The sequence below is a fragment of the Triturus cristatus genome, chromosome 9 (genome assembly GCF_964204655.1).
Source record: "Triturus cristatus chromosome 9, aTriCri1.1, whole genome shotgun sequence".
In the NCBI taxonomy this organism is placed as follows: domain Eukaryota; kingdom Metazoa; phylum Chordata; class Amphibia; order Caudata; family Salamandridae; genus Triturus; species Triturus cristatus.
The window spans coordinates 992,925,672-992,951,735 of NC_140592.1; the positions used below are offsets into that span (position 1 = coordinate 992,925,672).

The 26,064-nt window shown below is 40.8% G+C and overlaps 2 protein-coding genes across 3 annotated transcripts in view; both read left to right on the forward strand.

Moving 5' to 3' along the window:
* Nucleotides 1-12,684, forward strand: part of LOC146799172 (interferon-induced very large GTPase 1-like) — a 139,340-nt gene extending 126,656 nt beyond the window's left edge. For both annotated transcript variants that reach the window (XM_085626592.1, XM_085626593.1), the window contains one exon: nucleotides 768-12,684. In XM_085626592.1, the coding sequence (XP_085482718.1) occupies nucleotides 768-8,107 (7,340 nt within the window). In that variant the 3' untranslated portion in view covers nucleotides 8,108-12,684. The remainder of the gene's footprint in view (nucleotides 1-767) is intronic.
* A 3,794-nt stretch (nucleotides 12,685-16,478) lies between these two features.
* LOC146799173 (interferon-induced very large GTPase 1-like) lies at nucleotides 16,479-22,141 on the forward strand. The gene is given in 3 exon segments (XM_085627852.1): nucleotides 16,479-19,281; nucleotides 19,858-21,303; nucleotides 21,306-22,141. Coding segments are annotated over 3 exon segments (4,980 nt in total). The 3' UTR covers nucleotides 22,037-22,141.
* Nucleotides 22,142-26,064: the final 3,923 nt, after the last annotated feature.

Consider the following 26,064-nt stretch of genomic DNA (forward strand, 5'->3'; position numbering starts at 1 on the left):
AACCCCTGCGCCACATTATACCTGCACCAGGTATAATGTATGCGGGGGGCGTTCTGACGCAAGTAGGCCTCTATAAGATTTCACTGTGCCACTTCTAGGACACAAATGCGTCAACATCTTACGCCTGCAGGCGTAAGACTGACGCAGGCACATTTCACATGGAACTTGCCCCACTTTTGTGACCCACTCCAGCAATGCGTCATTTTTGCGCCTACAGATATGTCAGATATACTGACGTATCTGTAACTCCTTGCGACATGATGCGTCGTACTGTAAATATGACGCATCATTGGTGTCGCGGGGAGGGCGCAATGAAAAGTGACGCATCGCTGTTTTCTCGCAGCAATGCGTCACTTTTCATAAATGAGGCCATAAGTGCTTAGGTAAGAAGTTTTTGATATGCCTGCACAAGAAGTAGACTACTAAAGTTTCTTCTTGATATAATATATGCTGATCTCCACTGTAGTGAGAGCCATTGTTTTGTTAAAGAACCCCTTTCAGACATTTTCATGGGTGGACTAGAAGTGGACTCCAGTTACAGGTGTGTGAATTCTGAAGACTGTTCTTTCCATTGTAAGTCAATCAAAATGGCACTAGTACATCAACTCATGTGAAAGAATCACCACAAACCCTCTTTCCATCATTCCGCCTCTGTCACTTATTTCTATTATTAATTTGTTTGAAACAATATGTAAACTGAGTGAACTGTAATTATCTACGCATTGCCTGTGCTTTGCTTCTGAAGACTTTGTTTTCTTTTGTTTCAGGAATGTTGCCTGAGGAGAAAGAGCCACTTGGCCATCTGGCCCTGGCAGATACTGGACCACAGCAGCTTGAGAAGATCCTTGATGATGAGGGTCTGGATAGAGTGTACTGGCTTCCTAAGCTGGAAAAGACACTTGGGGTGACCAGTGCTCAAGCTATAAAACATGTAACTCGTGAAGACTATCTGAGGCTAAAACCATATTTGAAGCTTCCTTGGGAGAAGAAGGCATTGAAAAAAATATTTGGAATCCCAGACAGTAAAGTAACTCTGAAGAAACTGCAAGAAGAACGCTCGGAAATTATGAAAAAGGCTCACGAGCAGGCAAAGGTGACACTGACGGAGTTGAAAGAAATGCAGACTCTGGGCAAAAGCCAAAATGATGAAGTCGTTCAAAAGAAACTGGAGAACCTGAGAGAGGTGATGAGCATTCCTAAAGAATGTTGGCCTCCATCTGGGGGCACCCTTATTGATGTCATACAAGGCCTGCACAAAGAGTTAAAACTTGCAGATGATTCTTTGTCTTCAAGTGAAAATCTAGGCGATAAGGACGTTTTACAATGGGCATCAGGGGGACGAATTCTGAAAGGGATATACAAGACTGATAAACTGGACGATATTTTAGGAAAACGAGATAATCTAATTACCATTCCAGAGAATTTCAGCTTCTTTGGTCCAGACAAAGGGCCTGAGTTTCGGACAAAGGAGTTTTCATCCTCCACATCGGAATCAACATTCACTAAAGTCATAGAGAGTCTAGGATTTAGTGCCTGCTGCAAGGCCAAAGTTGGATATTTGGGATTTTCGTTTGAAAATAGCAAGGCTTCAGAGTCCGATGAAAAGAGAAAATTGACAACTGAGCGTGCTTACATTTCCACCACAAAATACAACTACATTCCGCTTGCCTCTTGTTTCTTCCAAAAACATCAGATAAGACTTTCTGCTGCAGCCTTATGTGAGCTAAAGAAAATTGAGGCACTATTAAGTCACACTAGCAAACAAGACAAACTTCAGATGATTACTGCTAGGTATGGGAAGTTTTTCTCCACATTTGGATCACATTTTGACATGGGTCCTTTCCATCTAGGTGGCATATATATGTGGAAAGCTTCATCTGAGGGCTTCAAGGCTGACAAACTAGAAGAGATAAAAGGAATAGCTACCAAGTCACTTAACATTTATGTGGGAGCCAGCTACAGTGGCTTTAGCTGGAGTGCAGTAGGTGGTGTGAGTGTGTCTGATTCCCAATCAAATTCATCTTTCCGGGGAAAAAGCACAGAATCTATTGAGAAAAACATTCAACTGTCCGTCTCCAAGACTGGGGGTCCTGTTGAAGTGGATTCTCTTCTGCAGTGGAAATCTGGGCTTTTGTCTAGTAATAAAACATGGTGTGTAATTGACCAAGCATTTAACCTGCTACCAGTATGGGACATAATCCTGGAATGTCATAGGAAAGATTTTAAAGATGTTCATCTGGTAGCAAGTGGGCTTATGGAAGCCTACAAAGCCATAACAAAGCAAAATGTTAATTTGGTCTTTGGTGAAGAGCTTGCAAGTGCGGTAGAAGAAGCACGAGCATTCCTACAAGAGGTTGAATCCTGGGAGGTTACAGATGCTGATGAGCAGTTGAAGAAATTGATAGACTTTAAACAGAAACTAAATGAAAAAACTAAAAACTACAGTACCTGGATTAATGAATGCCTCTCCAACAAAGCTCTTCCAGATTTCTTGACCAAAGTGATGGAAATGTATGAAAGGTTGCCTGCACCTCAAACTGTCTTTCTCAAAACTCAGGTGCGCTGCCTAGTAGATTATGATGTCTATTCCTCTGAGAATCCTCATAGCTATTCCTCCATAATTAGGTGGGTTTACCAGTCTCAAAATGAACAAAAGGAAATGTGCACCGCTAGTTTTGATCAGTTTATTCATGTTTTACAAGAAGAAAAAAGAGCCTTAAAAGAAACCAGCTTTAGTTCCCACTACTGCATTGAGGCAGTGCATGAAGCTCAGGTAAAGTCCACATGTAACATAGGCCTTTCTCTGTACTCTTTCTTAAAAGCTCTGAGAGCCACAGAGCAAAAGGACCTTGAGCTCCTAATACTTTCATTTGTGCTGCGATTGGGCTACTCTTTGGAAATAAGTTGCTTTCCGTACCTTTTGGGATGCTCTGAAATTGACTTCATGCTCAATGAAATGCAGGATGCACACAAAGAATACTTGGTTCTTAAGTATCAGAGTCCTTATAGAGCTCACGCTTTCCTCCTCTTGACAAGTTTAACAGTGTCAGCTGATTCCAAGGAAGTTACCCTAAAACAAAAAAAAGAGCGTTTGGGTTTCATGATGGATCATATTAAAGATTATGTGTCAATCAAAGTGTCTGATATTGTTAAGAAACATGACCAATGCAATGATCTGAAATTGCTGGAGAAAGACTTGCATAACCTCATTTTAGGAAAGTATGAGGAAACTGAAGATGTGATACTCAAGGAAAGATTAGTAGGACAATTAAACAACATCTCTAGAGCACTCAACATTCACAGTTCCGAAATGGATGGCAATGGTACCACAATTGTTGAAATGCCAGCAGTTATAAAAAATAAAGACATTTTTGACTTGATACAAAACCTTGGTCTAGAAAATTACTTTCCAATGAAAATGACACAGGAGCATGTGCACGTTATAAACCGGTATACTCTACACGTCTCAGGAAGCCCGACGCTCAAAGACAGTGAACTTCCTTTTTGTTTTCTACAGAAGCTCATGATGATGGACTACCGTGCAAGGGATATGATTTGTAGGCCCACCACTAAGGAAGGTCAGTGTTATGTCACCACTGCTAAAGAAATATGCCCTCCTGATGAAAACCTGGATATTATGTTGGACCTTTTTGGTTCCCCCAAAAGGTCACAAGAAATACCTATTGCAAAACACGCACCTATGCACCCTATGGATTTGCAAATGGCAATATATCACTGTGCTGATGAATTTCTGAGGCAGTGGATTGCAATGAAGCTTGCCATTTGTCAATTCGCACTACCATTTTTGGTGCCAAACCCCTCTAATTCAAAGGTAGAATTCCCTCTTTGGTCTTTTAGGCAAGTCTATTTGCAGAAAAGTAAAATATTTAAAATGACATCTAGAAATGCAAAACACAGTGCCCAATTAAATTCTGGTGCCCGCACTCCTATGGTTTCGTTCTTTAGAATGGGGAGGTCTGAACATTCTAAATCTCAGCTCATGAATACTTTGCTGAGTGAGCACAGTCATAATATATTTTTCCATCGACACTGCCGTGGTAGCAGAAGTGACTCTGTCTTAATGGCAGGTGTTGCAGAAATCTTCTGGTATTGCCCAAGTGGTAAAGAGGATGACCAGTTTCACCAATGTATTGCATTTACTAATCTTCATGGGGATGCACTAGAACATGTGAAGCAAGCTAGCTTCTTGCAGCAAATTTCATCTGTCAATGTAGTAATTTTTTCTAGTTCTGACAAAACCACAATGGATAGTCAAGTACTGAGAGAGCTTGTGAGTTCTCCAAAACCATTAATTTGCCTGTGCATTGGCTTGGAGAATGGTCCTCCTGTAAGAGTTAGAAATGTTGTTAAAATTCCTCTCAAGAACAGAAATAAATCTGAAATTATTGATGTACTAGTTTCAGTGATTAATAGTTTGTTATCAACCTCTGCTGAAATCCGCACTCTAGATCAGATTGTGAAATACAAATCCTCTCTAGATGAATGGGCAAGTGTTGCACGACAACATGGATTCCTTATAGACGAGGACAATGAGGAATGTAAAGAAGGCCATGAACTTGCTAAAACGCTGATGTGTCTCCTAGATGATGCAAAAGTAGGAGATGTGAAGGAACAGTTGCTTCCTCTTCAAGGAAGCTTGTGGCACAGATGGTGTGAGAAAGACAAAGAGCTTACGCGCTTGAGACATAAAGGAAACCGAAGCATAGAGGAGCATATAAGTGACATTGAATGTGAAAAAAATGCCATACGCCAGGCCCAGGTGGAAAGAGCATATCCCATTAATGATCTAATGATGTCACTAATCACAGTATTACAGTCCCATTCAATTAAAACAAAACTCTATTTCCTGAATTGGTTAAAGGTGCTTATAGATGAGCTGAGCTCTGATCAACTCTTGGAACTTCGTGAACAATACCATGTTTTGTGGTCAAAAATTCTTGTGGATAAAGGTAAGAGAAGCAATTTGAATAATGCAGTGTACAAAGATTTGGAAATAATATCCAATAAAATCAGTGCTTCAATGTTTGGCCTTGAACATCTAATGAGAGAAGTAGGTCAGATCTATGAGGCACTGGATGCCGTGCCAGGAAGGTATGATGATCTGAACAAGCTTCCAAAAATTGCTGCAGACTTGATGGCTCATGGGTTCCCCATTGAGTTGATGGATGGTGATGCCTCATATGTTCCAATTAAATGGATTAAAGCTGTATTGGATGAATTAATTAGAAATCTAGGAGATAAAAAGTTGTATGTTCTGTCCGTGCTTGGTGTTCAGAGTACAGGAAAATCTACTTTACTAAACACAATGTTTGGTCTGCAATTTGCTGTCAGTGCTGGGCGATGTACTCGTGGAGCATTTATGCAATTGGTTAGAGTTGATCAAGATCTAAGGCTAGATGTGGGCTTTGATTTCATTCTAGTTGTTGACACAGAAGGGCTCAGGGCCACTGAATTGGACAATAAATCAATGCTTAATCATGACAATGAGCTAGCGACCTTTGTCATTGGTCTCGGCAACATGACTTTAATAAACATCTACGGAGAAAATCCTTCTGAAATTCAGGATATCCTTCAGATTGCTGTCCAGGCCTTCTTAAGAATGAAACAAGTGAAACTCTCCCCAAGCTGTTTGTTTGTTCATCAAAATGTTGGAGACTTAGCAGCCAGTGAAAAAAACATGGAGGGTAGAAGACGCCTTCAGCAGAAACTAGATGAAATGACTCGGACAGCAGCACAGCAAGAGCTATGTGATGTGACTTGCTTCAATGATGTTATTACATTTGATGCAAATAGCCACATTTATTACTTTTCACATCTATGGGAAGGGAATCCACCAATGGCACCTCTCAACCCAAATTACAGTCAAAATGTTCAGGAACTTAGATCCCAGATTTTGTTTATGGCAGAAAAAGAATCACAATCTAGAGTTTTAAGCATATCACAATTAAGTGGGCGCATTCAAGATCTTTGGAAAGCATTGTTAAATGAAAATTTTGTTTTTAGTTTCAAGAATACTTTGGAAATTTCTGCTTACAGCAAACTTGAAACAAAGTTTAATGACTGGACCTGGCAGCTCAGAAGGCACATACTGAATGTACAGAATAAATACAACAACCGAATTATGAATGGGGAGATTAGCCAGATTGAGAATGCACATATTGAAGAGCAAGTTCAGGAAAATTACGATGGCATTAGGAAGGACCTCGAAGTATATTTCACTGAAGACAGGGATTATGAAATACTTGTCCAGTGGAGAGTCAATGTTGAAAACAGGCTTCAGGTTCTCAAACAAGAGCTTATTGAAGAACTGAAAACCAAGTGTGGAGAACTGATTAGATTTAAAAAAGGTCAAAGTAAATTGGGCCAGAGAAAGTCGGAGTATGAAGACAATTTGTTTAAAAAAAGCAAAGACTTAGCATTAACATTCAAAAATGAAACACTGGATGAAGTAAAACTTGCAGATAATTTTAATGAGTTGTGGATTCAGTGGGTGGCTGAATTATCCTCTAGTGCCCCTTCCAAAGAGCACCCTAATATCATGGTCCATGTAGAAAATGCTATCTTAGATCAGTTTAGGCAGGATCATAGTATATTAGCAAGGGTTAAAGATGCATCCAAGAGGAAAAGCTTTTCCCTTAATGTTTCTGAGCACGTTCAAATGAAGACAAAAATGTTTGGGATTTCTAAGACTTTAAGTGGTCATGATAAGGAATGCATAAAACAAATAAAAGAACAACTTGCAAAATTTGTCCGTGACTATACTGAAACTAAACGACAACAGAACATGGATTACAGTGAACACTACATCCATGAGATATTGAATGAAATAAGTAAAGAGGTGCAAAAAATATCCAATAACTCCAATTATAAGCTAACTGCAGCGTATCAAATTGATTTATCACTGTACCTTTGCAACATTGCAGCACACAAGTTCATTAATATTCACAGAGATTTCCAGGTATCAAATGATCCTGTCGTCTATCTTGAAAGTAAGAGAGATGATTTCTTTAACTGTTTTAAGATATCATGTGAAGGAGCAACATCAATCACTACGTTTTCAGAATTTTTGAGCAGTAAGATTGAAGAAGCTATTCAGAATGCAGTCTATGATGTGGCAGCCCTTAAAGTTGCAGATTTGATTCGGTCTGACTACCCAGCATTCAACGGCAACAGAGCAAAGTTGGAAAAACACATTCTAATCTATCTTGCAGAGAAGGAAGATTTTGAACAATACAGGCAGTACATTCATTTCACAAAGGAGTTTTTTGAGACTTTCATTGAGACATGTGTCCAAGATTATTGCACAGATAAAGGAAATCAAACGCTAAAAAATCTATTGAGCATCACATTAGATTCTTTTCAAAACCTCATTATTTCAGCCATTGGTGAAGCCACACAGGTGGTCAAAGACAGAAATGGAAATGAGAGTAACAGTGCCTCATTGTGGTTGGATGCACTTTGCAGAAAACTTGGTGATGATCTAAACATTTCACGAAACGACCTGAAAGGAATTGAACATCAGCAAATCAAAGACTTGGAGTTTCTTAAGGAGGCAATGTGTAAAACGTGGGAAAGTCGAGTTAAAAGTCTAAAGAAGGGTTTTGCTACAGTTAGTCTGAAGGCATTTCGCGTGAAGCCACATGAAATATTGGCAAAGCAGCTATGTGGGTGCTGGGAGCAGTGTCCCTTCTGCAAGGCCATTTGCACAAATACAATCTCTGGTCATGATGGTGACCACAGTGTTCATTACCATCGTCCTCAGGCTGTCAGTGGCATTCAGTGGTATCAAACTGATAATTTGATCACTGACATTTGTTCTAGTCTCGTGGCAAGTAACTGTCTCCTTGTTCTCAGTGACGAAGTGCAAATTCCTTATAGGAATTACCGACAAGCAGGACCAGCTTATGCAAATTGGTGTATCATGCCCGACACCTCAAGCCAATCCTACTGGAAATGGTACGTACACCATTTCCAAACAATACTGGAAAAAGATTATGGTGGAAAATTTGCAGGGAGGGGAACAATTCCTCATTCATGGACCCTGATCACAAAGGATAATGTGATTGCTGAATTAAATAAATTGTAGAATTATTCCAACGCAGACATATACCCACGCATAGTACCCATTTATTGTTTGCCATCTTCTGAAGCCTTGTGGAGCAGAATCTATGTACTTGTCAAAGATAGGTCTCTGATGTACTTTGCTTTGTGTTTCGGCTGCAGACTTGTTTACCAGCAGGGTCAAGCACTTTATGAACACAAATATGTTTCTACATTACATACGCATGTGATGTTTATGGTCATGGTGTAAAGACATTCATACATTTACTTATCAACTGTTAATATGAGAAAGTTGCAAGGACTTGAACCCTTGTAAAGCTTTGAATAACATTTATAATTGCATTTTTCGTTGTCCTTTCCTTAAGAAAATTGGCCTTATTAATTTTGTTGGTTACCTAGGCTAGATTGCATTTAGGAAAGAAAGTTCTCTTTGATATAATAGCTCTTTCATGTGGTTGCTGTCAAACAGTCAACCATCTATCATTGCCTGATGCCACAAGACTCCTACAGCCTCAACATGCTCATTGGCTGAGCGTCTGCAAAGACCAGTAAGGCCTTTAAAAACAAACAATTGCAATGGAATGAAAATGGTGAACCGGCCTCTGAAAGACATTGACCTGTGAAAAAAGAACACACGTGGGCAGGAAGACATGGATACCCAGACAGGGACAAATTTACTCTGGGAAAGGAAGAAATGTATATTGACACTGAGACAGAGGTACGCAGACGCAAACAGTGGCAAAGGAAGACAGAGAGACACCAACATAGTCTCTGAGGCAGCATGACATGAATACTGATGCGAGGATACACCATTCAGCAAACTGCCCTAATCAGTTTATTGAGGGTAAAGTTAAGGATAGGTGCGTGACAAGTGATTGTAACCAGTTTCCAGTTCTAGCGCACTCACTATTTTTTTTTGTTGCAAATTTATATAGCGCGAACTCGACCCGAAGGTATTGGAGCACTTTACATGAGCACCGGTTACGTTACACAAGGACACATTCATTTTTTTGGTAGGCACGGGAAGATTAAAGTGATTTGCCCAGGATCACAGGATGTGGACGCGACCCCGAGGCTCGAACCTTGGTTTCCCAGCTCCAAAGTCCGCAATCTAGCCATCAGACCACATCTTCTCCCCGAACTATTCATATTCATTATTGCAAAACCAATGCACACGATGTTTGCGATCATCCACATGCATTAAAACAATTGATTTGAATGGGCTCCATGGTATCGAGATAAGAGGTCCTACTTAAAGTGGCTCAACCATGAGCCATCACACCTGGCTGCAGCTACTACACTTCCACACTTATTTGTTCCTGCCAAATGTCGGGTCCTGTGCAAAGCGACTGATCTGAGATACCTTTGTGTGCCTCTTCCCACACTAATCCAAAACGGGAAAAATACATAGGAACATCCTGGGTAAAAGCAAAAGATAGAAGTAATAGAATAGCTCTATAAATGTTTTGGTATTGTCATGCTTACATGGATATTTAAACCACACCTAAGCTTGAGGCCTGCACATCATTCTCCAGATAATAAAGCATCAGATTTGCTATCATCCAGCCACAAACTTAACTTCACTGCTCTGTTTTGGAGCCAATATCACCCATATACTTGTGCTTCTTAGACTCTTTGTGGTACTCCTAAAGGCCTTCTTGAAGGTCTTCTTTTAGGCACGTCATCATCGTAATTATGAACCTTGTTAAACTTTTTTGACAACTAATATAAAAATGTAAAAATGTCAGTGACATTAACCAAAGCCAGTATGGTTGAATCACATTGAGTATTGTATCGATGTGTCCTCAGGAAGGGTGATAAGACTCATGCATAAGACATGTTTCTATATTCCCTCTCTCTTAGACATTGTGCCTGCTACTGAGTGGAGCTCCTCCCTCTTTTCAACAAGATGCAGTCACTTCTGTTCAGTGACCAACTAGATTGTTTTGTTGGTTTTCTCTGTCATAATGCTGAACACACAAACATATCTTCTCCTGCCCCCTTGGGCTTTCATTTACTTCTGTGCCTCTTAACAATCTTTGCAATTATATAAGGTTCACCAGGGGCCCTTCTGGGAAACGTGTTCGTACAACACCTCAGAACAGTAGCTGAGAGGGTCACCTGTGGAGTTTAGTGACATGTTTCTATAGTCTCTCAGGCTGCATCTAGAGTTCAGTCGCCCTAAAAAGTGAGCTGCCAGTGACCTTCACTAAGCTGTTGGCCAGTCAGAAATCTGCACAGCTTCAGAACACAGTAGTTTGCTCTTATAGGGACAAGTGCTATTATCTTTTTGTGTCTTTGACCATGATGTCCACCTTTGTGAACCACATGTTTCCTGTAGGAGATCTTTTTGTGACAGCAGTCTTAACTTAGTGGCCGTCATGCACAATATTCACAGTTTGTTGAAGCAAATTATCTGGTATAATGATCCATTTGCTACAGATTATGACCGTATCCTTGTTCGCTGACAATTACTCATTCACTTACTGAAAATACTTCATTTATTCACCTAACTCCTATTAAGGTTCCCCCTGGCATCATTTACATGCTTCTACGTCCAGTTTCTCATTATTGTCTGCACTTTTAATAGTGTGATGTCTTTCCTTGTCATTTCCACTATGCATGCCAACGACGTATTCTCAGGGGTTGACTGCTGTAATACAAAATTGAGTTACTCCTCAGCTATTGATAAAGGGTCACTTGTTCAAAGCATTGAATGCCTACTCATTTATTGTGAAGACTTGTATTGTTTTTCTGGTTTGTGCATTGTTTTGAGGTTATATTCCAGTAATCTTGTTATGGGGGGCAGCGTCTTTGAAGGTCTATCCCTATCAGAACAGATGATAGTGCTCACAAGCCTAAAAGCTGTCAAGCATTGCCAAAATTGCCCCATTCCCAATGGACTAGCACTGACCATGAGTTCTGAGCACAGTTCTGGATAAAAATAGAGCATTCTTTCTCCTGAAGCCCAATCACTCATCATTTTCCAAAACACAACTTGACATTCTAGTGTCCGGTCAAATGTTATGCTCTGTTTTTTATGTTCCTCAGTGGAATACTTGTGGTGACAAAGTCTTTAATGTACATAGAACAACAGATGGCCACTCCTAAGATTACTGAGATGGTTGCCTTAGGTGTCTTTGCACTTGCTAATGGTTTGGATGCATCCCTTTCTCTCAGTATGTGTGCCAATGTATTTAAGTTCACGTTTGCTACAAATGAACAAGGAAAATTTAAGGGCAATTCTACCTTTCTGGAATGCCATGCGCACCTCCTTAAGTGACATACCAGATGTCCGATGAAAATAATGGTACATGACCAGATGAGTGGAAAATGTGGTTGTGTTGCATGGTTGCGGATCTACTTCAGATTGGTGGTAGCCCTTACAGAGATTACGTTTGGAGAACCTGCATACTACATGCAGTTAGTTGATCATGCAATAAAGGTTTGACCCTAGGTGCTTTTCTCTTTCAATTGCCACTGTAAAACTCTAACTGTACACAGTTGCTGCTTTTGCCAGTCCCTTTTTTGGCTGGACAATATTGGAGACATTCACAGTGTCAGACTCATCATCACTTGCAAGAGAAGTCTTTCAATTTCCATCATTACATTTGATTGAAAATAAATCCCTACCCTGCAAACATATTGCTGTACTGGCTGAATAGCTTCATTGATAGGAAGGGTGATTTTGGTATCAGTTTTTCCACCACTATGAACATAGTATAGAAATGACTGAGTTGTGAATAAGTTGAATGTCACATGCCCCCAAGAATTGTGCTGTTCTGTAACAGAGGAGTCAGGAGGCTGATTCTTCCCTTTCAAGAATACCTATTGTGTTTTGGCTGCATACCATTATTTGCTGAACTTCCCATGTTGGGCATACAGGTTTTGGCACCTGCTGTTGCAGTTTGAACAAAAGACATATGGTCAAGCTTAGGCAGACATTTGATCGAATCTAACCTTTTGATAATGCAAATGACATTCCAGATTTGTGAAATACTGTATGCACTTCCCGAAGATGGTAGGTGGTGTGACACATTTACTTTGTTGCTGACAACGTTGGTGGATACATTTTTGGCATCTCTTAGCGTGAATGGGCTTATTGAGAAGTTAAAATTATGCTGTTTTAATAAAAATAGATCGAAAGACATGTATCATTAATCATGAAGTAAGACTTTGAGTGATAACTTTGCTTACAAAAACTTCGGGGAAGTACCTGACACAAAGGTGTAGGTCATGAAGATGCAAGGAGAAGGATAATGGTGGAATGGTGAACATTGCAAAAAGAAAGTTGTGCGCTGTGACCAGTTTGAGACTGTTCTTTAGTATACTAATATGTGGACGATAGAATTTATTGATTTCTTAATTTTGGCAGAGTATCTATTGTACATAACAATTGCTACGAAAGATAGAAAATCCTGCTTAAATATTGTTTCTTGTTACTTTTAGTTTATATTGCATGAAATGCTTATCTACCAATGAAGGGGTCAAATAATCCCAAACCTTGTCAAGGATTTGTGAGGTCATTAAGAGATCAATGGACTGAGCCAAAACTGATTATGCAATTAACAACCCTGCATTAAAAAAATTATGGTAAAAAAATGGAAAATATTTTCTTGCATCTATTTGTGTGCACTCTTGAAAAGGGGGGAGTTTCTCAGATAAATTGGTGTAGTAACATACTCCAGAGTGGGATCTGGTCTGCAGAGTAGCACCTCAAAAAGAATTGAACTTTTTTGTGAAAACGTAAGGGTGGAGGTGCAATAAAATATGTGCAACTACTGTCATCTAGGGTCTTGTCTATTAAGGAAAAGTCTGACAGACAATACTCCAGACATGATAGCAGCCCTGCACACATTTCAAAGGTTGTTTGTTTTTCAAAATCAAACTCTCAAAGTGAAATTTCATTTCCAAAAACAAACAAGCTAATGGCTCCAACACACTGGGAGGTCATTATTTTTTCCCTATCCCTTTCAGCCAGGTTTTAAGCTAAACAGGGTGGATGGTGTAAAGTCTGCTGTCCAACGACCCCTTCGCTGTTGGACCGCCAGAAGAAGAAGTCTGTCAAGGAGTCATGAGCAAAGCAATGTTACTAAGTAATTGAGCTGAATGTCACTGGAATAAGAATTAATATTCCCAGTAAATCAGGGAAAGACATATTGGCTTCACACACACACATGAAAATAAACTCAAGAGAGATATTTTAATCCATGACTTAATTTCAAAAATTCTAAATAATAAGGCTGAATTTACATAAACATTTTCTCACCTCCATTCTTGTGACCCTGCTCATCCGATTCCTGGTCTGGTCCAGCTGTCCCCGTCGGTCCCCTGCCATCTTGTGTTCTGGTCCTCTTAGGCCTTCCCATCTTCGCTCTTGTCTTCTTGGCCCTGTGTCTTGTACTCGTGATTCTTCTAGCACTGCATCTAATCGCCTGGGCCATCTTGGTCCTGGTTCTCTTTGTCTGGGTCCTTCTGAACCTCGTCATTATGGTGCTGGTCCTCCTATACCCCCAGGTTCAGTCTCCTTAGTCTTCCTCGCTCGAGCTATTGTGGTTCTCCTGATCTTCCTCACCCTGGTCCTGCTACCCCCAGGTACTAGTCTTTCTGCGCCAACTGATACTCTGTGTCTCTCGTCCTATGGTCATGGCCCTCCTTGTAATCCCAAGCCTGCCCCTGGTCGTCTTGGTACTGATCCTTCTTGCTCTGGTCCTGGCCCTCCTGGCTCAGTTCCTCTTGGTATCCTTGGTACTGCTGTTATACCTGCTGCTTGCCAGTGTGACTGAGTGTGTGGAATGTTGGTGTATGGCGATGCAGTGGAATGTTGGTTGAGCGAGAGAGTCAGATGGAGAATGGGCTGAGCAGCAGGAAGGCTGCTCCTGGAGGGGCTTTTATCTACTTAAATAAACATCTCACATAATTTACCCTGGACTACTGGATGTTATTTTACTACAATATTTTATGGCGATGATTATTTGAGGAGGAACCTACGTGTGTTAAGTGAAGAGTTGAAGAAACTGTGGAAACATAATCTTCAAGAAACAAGAGCCTAAGGAAACTACATGAGGACATTGAAACTGCAAAAAGAAGTACTTCAAACATTACTTTAGCAACCTAGTAGTACAGAGGAGGACTGTATAGCCTCCAGCCCCACCAGTGTCCTATTCTATCGGACAGCCTACCAGCCAAGGCATGCACAGGTCTGTACAGGTTGGCGTTTCATACAAGGGCTACAACTGGGCACCTCCTACAGCTTGGAGTATGTTGCAACATTTCATGGTCCTATACGGATTGCGGGCAAGGCGTGATGGTTGTGGCCAGTCTTCATAAGGAAATTGTGTGCCCTGTATATTACTTTGGCTCAAAGGTTCGTAGTTGGATTGGTGTTGTGGCTCTTTACACTCGTATCATATATTTGGCCAGACCTACGCTAGTCCGACCCAGCAACGTGAGGAGGTTGTTGGCCGTTACGGCACGCGGTCAAGGCAGAGTTTCTATCCTCTACTAGTTCTCGCCTTCCCACAGCTTGTGCGTCCCTTACTATTCATCTGGGGTTGCGTGAGCCTGCTTCAGCAAGGTTTCTTAGAATGTGGGCAGCATCTACGTGCCCAGAGCCGGCCAGTGCTCTTCACGTTGGCGTGAAGCCATCTTGCCTGTCGGTTGTTGTTCCCAAGTTTGCCTTTCCGGCTGCATCGTTTGCTCCGTGTTACGAGGCAACAACAAGGTTTCAACGGATATGAGGAAAATATTTCAACAATGTACTTAATGAGCAATGTATTCATGGTGAAGAAAGAATTTTAGCTATGCGTCCTTGTGCAACAGAGATACTGTGTCGGAGTCTGTTTTTGGGTGAGAGTTCTTTCCTAAAGGTTGGACAAGAATCAAAGGAGGTCTGTACCAATAACCAGCAGAAGAGCACAACTTGGCGAGAAACTGTTCATGGTGCAAACTACGGTGAACTCTAAATTTGTTTCATTTATTGTTTTCCGGTCAGAAAGGGATATGTGCCATGTCGTGGAGTCACTTTCCCTTTGAATGCGCAATGTTAACCAAAGCATTAACTTGATTAGGTGGAGTGTCACTTTCCCTTTGAATGCGTAATGCTGACTGAAGCATTAACTTGATTAGGTGGAGTGTGGGCGCAGCAACATCCTCGCTTTTGGGGTAATTTCTTCTGCACTCACTTGGGGGCTAACCACTCTACCTCAACGTTAGTGTCAGAGTGCTTCTTGGGAAATCCGCCAAATCCCTAGCCTATGACTAAGCTAGCCAAAGTTATTGCTGCATACATACTTCAAATTAAATGGGTTACGAGTGAAAAAACTAAAAAAAATGAGAATCTCATGGACGTTGTTCTTTAGAATATGCGTTTGGGTATGGTGTATGGGGTAGGAGTGTTTTTTGTGTTCAAAGGTGTTCCAATTGATAGTGGGGTTTTGTGCCCTACCTTCTTGTTTAGAGTTTTATAGAGTGGGTGTGTGCTCTGTGTTAGGGCTGGTGTTGTGGCAGTGGATATGTTTCTTTCTTATTGTAGTTAGATGTAGAGTTTATTTATTTATTTGATGAGTTATATATAGTGCTGGCTAGACCCTGAGGTATAAGAGTGCTTTACATAAGGAATAGCGAGTTGCAAGGTACAATATTTAAACATTAGTTACACAATGATTACAAAGTAAATGGCAAATCATAAGGGGCAGAGAAGGTAATGGGGGACAAGAATCAGAGTCTGTGAGAGGAGAGAAGGGGACCTGAGGGGAGTTAAGGCAGTCCAGCAAAAATGAGAAACGATCGAAGGTCGCCAGGATGGAATCCAGTGGGAAGAAGGAATGGAGAAAGGTCAACAAGATGGCGGATCCGGTCGTGGATGCACACAAGTCAAAAACCCAAAAAACCAAGAGAGCTGAATTCCATTGAGTAGAGTCGGGGGGGGGACGCAGCCACATTACCAAAGGAGGGCAGAGGGCTGAAGAATGTCAGTCGTTTGGGTACCCAGGCTCTGGACTGCGGGGCCATCAGTGTCGACGATCCGCACGTCGTAGGTCAGGGGAAGTCTGCCTGGGAGTTAGAGAGCAGTCTTAGAGAAAGGGAGGCAGCAGCGTAGTCCAGTGGGGCGCGCCTCCCAGGCTCAGAAGGCAAGGAAAAGCCCGGGGGCGTCGCACCGCAGTGCCGTGAAAGCTCCTCACCACTGCACCCCCCGTACCTGGAAAGGGCTCATGGGTCCCAGACGTCCCACAGGAGGCGAAGCTGGAGGGCAGGCAGTAGGGCAAGAAGTGGCAGTCAAGCCCGTAAAGGCCGGGGAATGATCAGGAGTGGTGAACCTCGTCCCAGCTCCTCAACAGTGTCAGCTGATTCCAAGGAAGTTACCGCCAAACAAAAAAAAGCATTTGGGTTTCATGATGGATCATATTAAAGATTATGTGTCACTCAAAGTGTCTGATATTGTTAAGAAACATGACCGATGCAATGATCTGAAATTGCTGGAGAAAGACTTGCATAACCTCATTTTAGGAAAGTATGAGGAAACTGAAGATGTGATACTCAAGGAAAGATTAGTAGGACAATTAAACAACATCTCTAGAGCACTCAACATTCACAGTTCCGAAATGGATGACAATAGTACCACAATTGTTGAAATGCCAGCAGTTATAAAAAATAAAGACATTTTTGAATTGATACAAAACCTTGGTCTAGAAAATTACTTTCCAATGAAAATGACACGGGAGCATGTGCACGTTATAGACCGGTATACTCTGCACGTCTCAGGAAGCCCGACGCTCAAAGACAGTGAACTTCCTTTTTGTTTTCTACAGAAGCTCATGATGATGGACTACCGTGCAAGGGATATGATTTGTAGGCCCACCACTAAGGAAGGTCAGTGTTATGTCACCACTGCTAAAGAAATATGCCCTCCTGATGAAAACCTGGTTATTATGTTGGACCTTTTTGGTTCCCCCAAAAGGTCACAAGAATCATCTATTGCAAAACACGCACCTATGCACCCAATGGATTTGCAAATGGCAATATATCACTGTGCTGATGAATTTCTGAGGCAGTGGATTGCAATGAAGCTTGCCATTTGTCAATTCGCACTACCATTTTTGGTGCCAAACCCCTCTAATTCAAAGGTAGAATTCCCTCTTTGGTCTTTTAGGCAAGTCTATTTGCAGAAAAGTAAAATATTTAAAATGACATCTAGAAATGAAAAACACAGTGCCCAATTCAATTCTGGTGCCTGCACTCCTATGGTTTCGTTCTTTAGAATGGGGAGGTCTGAAAATTCTAAATCTCAGCTCATTAATACTTTGCGGAGTAAGCACAGTCATAATATATTTTTCCTTCGACACTGCCGTGGTACCAGAAGTGACTCTGTCTTAATGGCAGGTGTTGCAGAAATCTTCTGGTATTGCCCAAGTGGTAAAGAGGATGACCAGTTTCACCAATGTATTGCATTTACTAATCTTCATGGGGATGCACTAGAACATGTGAAGCAAGCTAGCTTCTTGCTGCAAATTTCATCTGTCAATGTAGTAATTTTTTCTAGCTCTGACAAAACCACAATGGATAGTCAAGTACTGAGAGAGCTTGTGAGTTCTCCGAAACCATTAATTTGCCTGTGCATTGACTTGGAGAATGGTCCTCCCGTAAGAGTTAGAAATGTTGTTAAAATTCCTCTCAAGAACAGAAATGAATCTGAAATTATTGATGTACTAGTTTCAGTGATTAATAGTTTGTTATCAACCTCTGCTGAAATCCGCACTCTAGATCAGATTGTGAAATACAAATCCACTCTAGATGAATGGGCAAGTGTTGCACGACAACATGGATTCCTTATAGACGAGGACAAAGAGGAATGTAAAGAAGGCCATGAACTTGCTAAAACGCTGATGTGTCTCCTAGATGATGCAAAAGTAGGAGATGTGAAGGAACAGTTGCTTCCTCTTCAAGGAAGCTTGTGGCACAGATGGTGTGAGAAAGACAAAGAGCTTACGCGCTTGAGACATAAAGGAAACCGAAGCATAGAGGAGCATATAAGTGACATTGAATGTGAAAAAAATGCCATACGCCAGGCCCAGGTGGAAAGAGCATATCCCATTAATGATCTAATGATGTCACTAATCACAGTATTACAGTCCCATTCAATTAAAACAAAACTCTATTTTCTGAATTGGTTAAAGGTGCTTATAGATGAGCTGAGCTCTGATCAACTCTTGGAACTTCGTGAACAATACCATGTTTTGTGGTCAAAAATTCTTGTGGATAAAGGTAAGAGAAGCAATTTGAATAATGCAGTGTACAAAGATTTAGAAATAATATCCAATAAAATCAGTGCTTCAATGTTTGGCCTTGAACATCTAATGAGAGAAGTAGGTCAGATCTATGAGGCACTGGATGCCGTGCCAGGAAGGTATGATGATCTGAACAAGCTTCCAAAAATTGCTGCAGACTTGATGGCTCATGGGTTCCCCATTGAGTTGATGGATGGTGATGCCTCATATGTTCCAATTAAATGGATTAAAGCTGTATTGGATGAATTAATTCGAAATCTAGGAGATAAAAAGTTGTATGTTCTGTCCGTGCTTGGTGTTCAGAGTACAGGAAAATCTACTTTACTAAACACAATGTTTGGTCTGCAATTTGCTGTCAGTGCTGGGCGATGTACTCGTGGAGCATTTATGCAATTGGTTAGAGTTGATCAAGATCTAAGGCTAGATGTGGGCTTTGATTTCATTCTAGTTGTTGACACAGAAGGGCTCAGGGCCACTGAATTGGACAATAAATCAATGCTTAATCATGACAATGAGCTAGCGACCTTTGTCATTGGTCTCGGCAACATGACTTTAATAAACATCTACGGAGAAAATCCTTCTGAAATTCAGGATATCCTTCAGATTGCTGTCCAGGCCTTTTTAAGAATGAAACAAGTGAAACTCTCCCCAAGCTGTTTGTTTGTTCATCAAAATGTTGGAGACTTAGCAGCCAGTGAAAAAAACATGGAGGGTAGAAGACGCCTTCAGCAGAAACTAGATGAAATGACTCGGACAGCAGCACAGCAAGAGCTATGTGATGTGACTTGCTTCAATGATGTTATTACATTTGATGCAAATAGCCACATTTATTACTTTTCACATCTATGGGAAGGGAATCCACCAATGGCACCTCTCAACCCAAATTACAGTCAAAGGGCCTCATTTATGAAAAGTGACGCATCGCTGCGTGAAAACAGCGATGCGTCACTTTTCATTGCGCCTTCCTTGCGACATGCTGGATGCGTCATATTTACAGTATGACGCATCATGTCGCAAGGAGTTAAAGATGCATCAGTATTTCTGACGTATCAATAGGCGCAAAAATGACACATTGCCGGAGTGCGTCACGAAAGTGACGCAACTCCATCAATTGATCATTTCACATGGGCAAGTCCAATTTCAAATGTGCCTGCATCAGTCTTACTCCTGCTGGCAGGTGTAAGATATGGACGCATTTGCATCTTAGAAGTGAAGCAGTGAAATCTCAGAGATTTCACTGCATCACTTCTACGAGGCTTACTTACGTCAAAACGCCCACCCTGCATAAGTTATACCTGGCTCAGGGGTTTACAAAGTGACGCATCTACCTAGATGCATCACTTTGTAAATATGATGCAACATGGTGCATGTTTTACCTTGCTGGTGCGTCACAAAAAGTGACGCACCGGCGGGGCAAAAGTGACGCAAGGGCTCATAAATAAGCCCCAAAATGTTCAGGAACTTAGATCCCAGATTTTGTTTATGGCAGAAAAAGAATCACAATCTAGAGTTTTAAGCATATCACAATTAAGTGGGCGCATTCAAGATCTTTGGAAAGCATTGTTAAATGAAAATTTTGTTTTTAGTTTCAAGAATACTTTGGAAATTTCTGCTTACAGCAAACTTGAAACAAAGTTTAATGACTGGACCTGGCAGCTCAGAAGGCACATACTGAATGTACAGAATAAATACAACAACCGAATTATGAATGGGGAGATTAGCCAGATTGAGAATGCACATATTGAAGAGCAAGTTCAGGAAAATTACGATGGCATTAGGAAGGACCTCGAAGTATATTTCACTGAAGACAGGGATTATGAAATACTTGTCCAGTGGAGAGTCAATGTTGAAAACAGGCTTCAGGTTCTCAAACAAGAGCTTATTGAAGAACTGAAAACCAAGTGTGGAGAACTGATTAGATTTAAAAAAGGTCAAAGTAAATTGGACCAGAGAAAGTCGGAGTATGAAGACAATTTGTTTAAAAAAAGCAAAGACTTAGCATTAAAATTCAAAAATGAAACACTGGATGAAGTAAAACTTGCAGATAATTTTAATGAGTTGTGGATTCAGTGGGTGGCTGAATTATCCTCTAGTGCCCCTTCCAAAGAGCACCCTAATATCATGGTCCATGTAGAAAATGCTATCTTAGATCAGTTTAGGCAGGATCATAGTATATTAGCAAGGGTTAAAGATGCATCCAAGAGGAAAGGCTTTTCCCTTAATGTTTCTGAGCACGTTCAAATGAAGACAAAAATGTTTGGGATTTCTAAGACTTTAAGTGGTCATGATAAGAAATGCATAAAACAAATAAAAGAACAACTTGCAAAATTTGTCCGTGACTATACTGAAACTAAACGACAACAGAACATGGATTACAGTGAACACTACATCCATGAGATATTGAATGAAATAAGTAAAGAGGTGCAAAAAATATCCAATAACTCCAATTATAAGCTAACTGCAGCGTATCAAATTGATTTATCACTGTACCTTTGCAACATTGCAGCACACAAGTTCATTAATATTCACAGAGATTTCCAGGTATCAAATGATCCTGTCGTCTATCTTGAAAGTAAGAGAGATGATTTCTTTAATTGTTTTAAGATATCATGTGAAGGAGCAACATCAATCACTACGTTGTCAGAATTTTTGAGCAGTAGGATTGAAGAAGCTATTCAGAATGCAGTCTATGATGTGGCAGCCCTTAAAGTTGCAGATTTGATTCGGTCTGACTACCCAGCATTCAACGGCAACAGAGCAAAGTTGGAAAAACACATTCTAATCTATCTTGCAGAGAAGGAAGATTTTGAACAATACAGGCAGTACATTCATTTCACAAAGGAGTTTTTTGAGACTTTCATTGAGACATGTGTCCAAGATTATTGCACAGATAAAGGAAATCAAACACTAAAAAATCTATTGAGCATCACATTAGATTATTTTCAAATCTCATTATTTCAGCCATTGGTGAAGCCACACAGGTGGTCAAAGACAGAAATGGAAATGAGAGTAACAGTGCCTCATTGTGGTTGGATGCACTTTGCAGAAAACTTGGTGATGACCTAAACATTTCACGAAACGACCTGAAAGGAATTGAACATCAGCAAATCAAAGACTTGGAGTTTCTTAAGGAGGCAATGTGTAAAACGTGGGAAAGTCGAGTTAAAAGTCTAAAGAAGGGTTTTGCTACAGTTAGTCTTGAGGCATTTCGCGTGAAGCCACATGAAATATTGGCAAAGCAGCTATGTGGGTGCCGGGAGCAGTGTCCCTTCTGCAAGGCCATTTGCACAAATACAATCTCTGGTCATGATGGTGACCACAGTGTTCATTACCATCGTCCTCAGGCTGTCAGTGGAATTCAGTGGTATCAAACTGATAATTTGATCACTGACATTTGTTCTAGTCTCGTGGCAAGTAACTGTCTCCTGGTTCTCAGTGACGAAGTGCAAATTCCTTATAGGAATTACCGACAAGCAGGACCAGCTTATGCAAATTGGTGTATCATGCCCGACACCTCAAGCCAATCCTACTGGAAATGGTACGTACACCATTTCCAAACAATACTGGAAAAAGATTATGGTGGAAAATTTGCAGGGAGGGGAACAATTCCTCATTCATGGACCCTGATCACAAAGGATAATGTGATTGCTGAATTAAATAAATTGTAGAATTATTCCAACGCAGACATATACCCACGCATAGTACCCATTTATTGTTTGCCATCTTCTGAAGCCTTGTGGAGCAGAATCTATGTACTTGTCAAAGATAGGTCTCTGATGTACTTTGCTTTGTGTTTCGGCTGCAGACTTGTTGACCAGCAGGGTCAAGCACTTTATGAACACAAATATGTTCCTACATTACATACGCATGTGACGTGTATGGTCATGGTGTAAAGACATTCATACATTTACTTATCAACTGTTAATATGAGAAAGTTGCAAGGACTTGAACCCTTGTAAAGCTTTGAATAACATTTATAATTGCATTTTTCGTTGTCCTTTCCTTAAGAAAATTGGCCTTATTAATTTTGTTAGTTACCTAGGCTAGATTGCATTTAGGGAAGAAAGTTCTCTTTGATATAATAGCTCTTTCATGTGGTTGCTGTCAAACTGTCAACCATCTATCATTGCCTGATGCCACAAGACTCCTACAGCCTCAACATGCTCATTGGCTGAGCGTTTGCAAAGACCAGTAAGGCCTTTAAAAACAAACAATTGCAATGGAATGAAAATGGTGAACCTGCCTCTGAAAGGCATTGACCTGTGAAAAAAGAACACACGTGGGCAGGAAGACATGGATACCCAGACAGGGACAAATTTACTCTGGGAAAGGAAGAAATGTATATTGACACTGAGACAGAGGTACGCAGACGCAAACAGTGGCAAAGGAAGACAGAGAGACACTAACATAGTCTCTGAGGCAGCATGACATAAATACTGATGCGAGGATACACCATTCAGCAAACTGCCCTAATCAGTTTATTGAGGGTAAAGTTAAGGATAGGTGCGTGACAAGTGATTGTAACCAGTTTCCAGTTCTAGCGCACTCACTATTTTTTTTTGTTGCAAATTTATATAGCGCGAACTCGACCCGAAGGTATTGGAGCACTTTACATGAGCACCGGTTACGTTACACAAGGACACATTCATTTTTTTGGTAGGCACGGGAAGATTAAAGTGATTTGCCCAGGATCACAGGATGTGGACGCGACCCCGAGGCTCGAACCTTGGTTTCCCAGCTCCAAAGTCCGCAATCTAGCCATCAGACCACATCTTCTCCCCGAACTATTCATATTCATTATTGCAAAACCAATGCACACGATGTTTGCGATCATCCACATGCATTAAAACAATTGATTTGAATGGGCTCCATGTTATCGAGATAAGAGGTCCTACTTAAAGTGGCTCAACCATGAGCCATCACACCTGGCTGCAGCTACTACACTTCCACACTTATTTGTTCCTGCCAAATGCCGGGTCCTGTGCAAAGGAACTGATCTGAGAAACCTTTGTGTGCCTCTTCCCACACTGATCCAAAATGAGAAAAATACATAGGAACATCCTGGGTAAAAGCAAAAGATAGAAGTAATGGAATAGCTCTATAAATGTTTTGGTATTGTCATGCTTACATGGATATTTAAACCACACCTAAGCTTGAGGCCTGCACATCATTCTCCAGATAATTAAGCATCAGATTTGCTATCATCCAGCCACAAACTTAACTTTACTGCTCTGTTTTGGAGCCAATATCACCCATATACTTGTGCTTCTTAGACTCTTTGTGGTACTCCTAAAGGCCTTCTTGAAGGTCTTCTTTTAGGCACATCATCATCGTAATTATGAACCTTGTTAAACTTTTTTGACAACTAATACAAAAATGTAAAAATGTCAGTGACATTAACCAAAGCCAGTATGGTTGAATCACATTGAGTATTGTATCGATGTGTCCTCAGGAAGGGTGATAAGACTCATGCATAAGACATGTTTCTATATTCCCTCTCTCTTAGACATTGTGCCTGCTACTGAGTGGAGCTCCTCCCTCTTTTCAACAAGATGCAGTCACTTCTGTTCAGTGACCAACTAGATTGTTTTGTTGGTTTTCTCTGTCATAATGCTGAACACACAAACACATCTTCTCCTGCCCCCTTGTGCTTTCATTTACTTCTGTGCCTCTTAACAATCTTTGCAATTATATAAGGTTCACCAGGGGCCCTTCTGGGAAACGTGTTCGTACAACACCTCAGAACAGTAGCTGAGAGGGTCACCTGTGGAGTTTAGTGACATGTTTCTATAGTCTCTCAGGCTGCATCTAGAGTTCAGTCGCCCTAAAAAGTGAGCTGCCAGTGACCTTCACTAAGCTGTTGGCCAGTCAGAAATCTGCACAGCTTCAGAACACAGTAGTCTGCTCTTATAGGGACAAGTGCTATTATCTTTTTGTGTCTTTGACCATGATGTCCACCTTTGTGAACCACATGTTTCCTGTAGGAGATCTTTTTGTGACAGCAGTCTTAACTTAGTGGCCGTCATGCACGATATTCACAGTTTGTTGAAGCAAATTATCTTGTATAATGATCCATTTGCTACAGATTATGACCGTATCCTTGTTCGCTGACAATTACTCATTCACTTACTGAAAATACTTCATTTATTCACCTAACTCCTATTAAGGTTCCCCCTGGCATCATTTACATGCTTCTACGTCCAGTTTCTCATTATTGTCTGCACTTTTAATAGTGTGATGTCTTTCCTTGTCATTTCCACTATGCATGCCAACGACTTATTCTCAGGGGTTGACTGCTGTAATACAAAATTGAGTTACTCCTCGGCTATTGATAATGGGTCACTTGTTCAAAGCATTGAATGCCTACTCATTTATTGTGAAGGCTTGTATTGTTTTTCTGGTTTGTGCATTGTTTTGAGGTTATATTCCAGCAATCTTGTTATGGGGGGGGCAGCATCTTTGAAGGTCTATCCCTATCAGAACAGATGATAGTGCTCACAAGCCTAAAAGCTGTCAAGCATTGCCAAAATTGCCCCATTCCCAATGGACTAGCACTGACCATGAGTTTTGAGCACAGTTCTGGATAAATATAGAGCATTCTTTCTCCTGAAGCCCAATCACTCATCATTTTCCAAAACACAACTTGACATTCTAGTGTCCGGTCAAATGTTATGCTCTGTTTTCTATGTTCCTCAGTGGAATACTTGTGGTGACAAAGTCTTTAATGTACATAGAACAACAGATGGCCACTCCTAACATTACTGAGATGGTTACCTTAGGTGTCTTTGCACTTTCTAATGGTTTGGATGCATCCCTTTCTCTCAGTATGTGTGCCAATGTATTTAAGTTCACGTTTGCTACAAATGAACAAGGAAAATTTAAGGGCACTTCTACCTTTCTGGAATGCTATGCGCACCTCCTTAAGTGACATACCAGATGTCCGATGAAAATAATGGTATATGACCAGATGAGTGGAAAATGTGGTTGTGTAGCATGGTTGCGGATCTACTTCAGATTGGTGGTAGCCCTTACAGAGATTACGTTTGGAGAACCTGCATACTACATGCAGTTAGTTGATCATGCAATAAAGGTTTGACCCTAGGTGCTTTTCTCTTTCAATTGCCACTGTAAAACTCTAATTGTACACAGTTGCTGATTTTGCCATTCCCTTTTTTGGATGGACACTATTGGAGACATTCACAGTGTCAGACCCATCATCACTTGCAAGAGAAGTCTTTCAATTTCCATCATTACCCTTGATTGAAAATAAATTCCTACCCTGCAAACATATTGCTGTACTGGCTGAATAGCTTCATTGATAGGAAGGGTGATTTTGGTATCAGTTTTTCCACCACTATGAATATAGTATAGAAATGACTGAGTTGTGAATAAGTTGAATGTCACATGCCCCCAAGAATTGTGCTGTTATATTACAGAGGAGTCAGGAGGCTGATTCTTCCCTTTCAAGAATACCTATTTTGTTTTGGCTGCATGCCATTATTTGCTGAACTTCCAATGTTGGCCATACAGGTTTTGGCACCTGCTGTTGCAGTTTGAACAAAAGACATATGGCCAAGCTTAGGCAGACATTTGATCGAATCTAACCTTTGATAATGCAAATGACATTCCAGATTTGTGAAATACTGTATGCACTTCCCGAAGATGGTAGGTGGTGTGACACATTTACTTTGTTGCT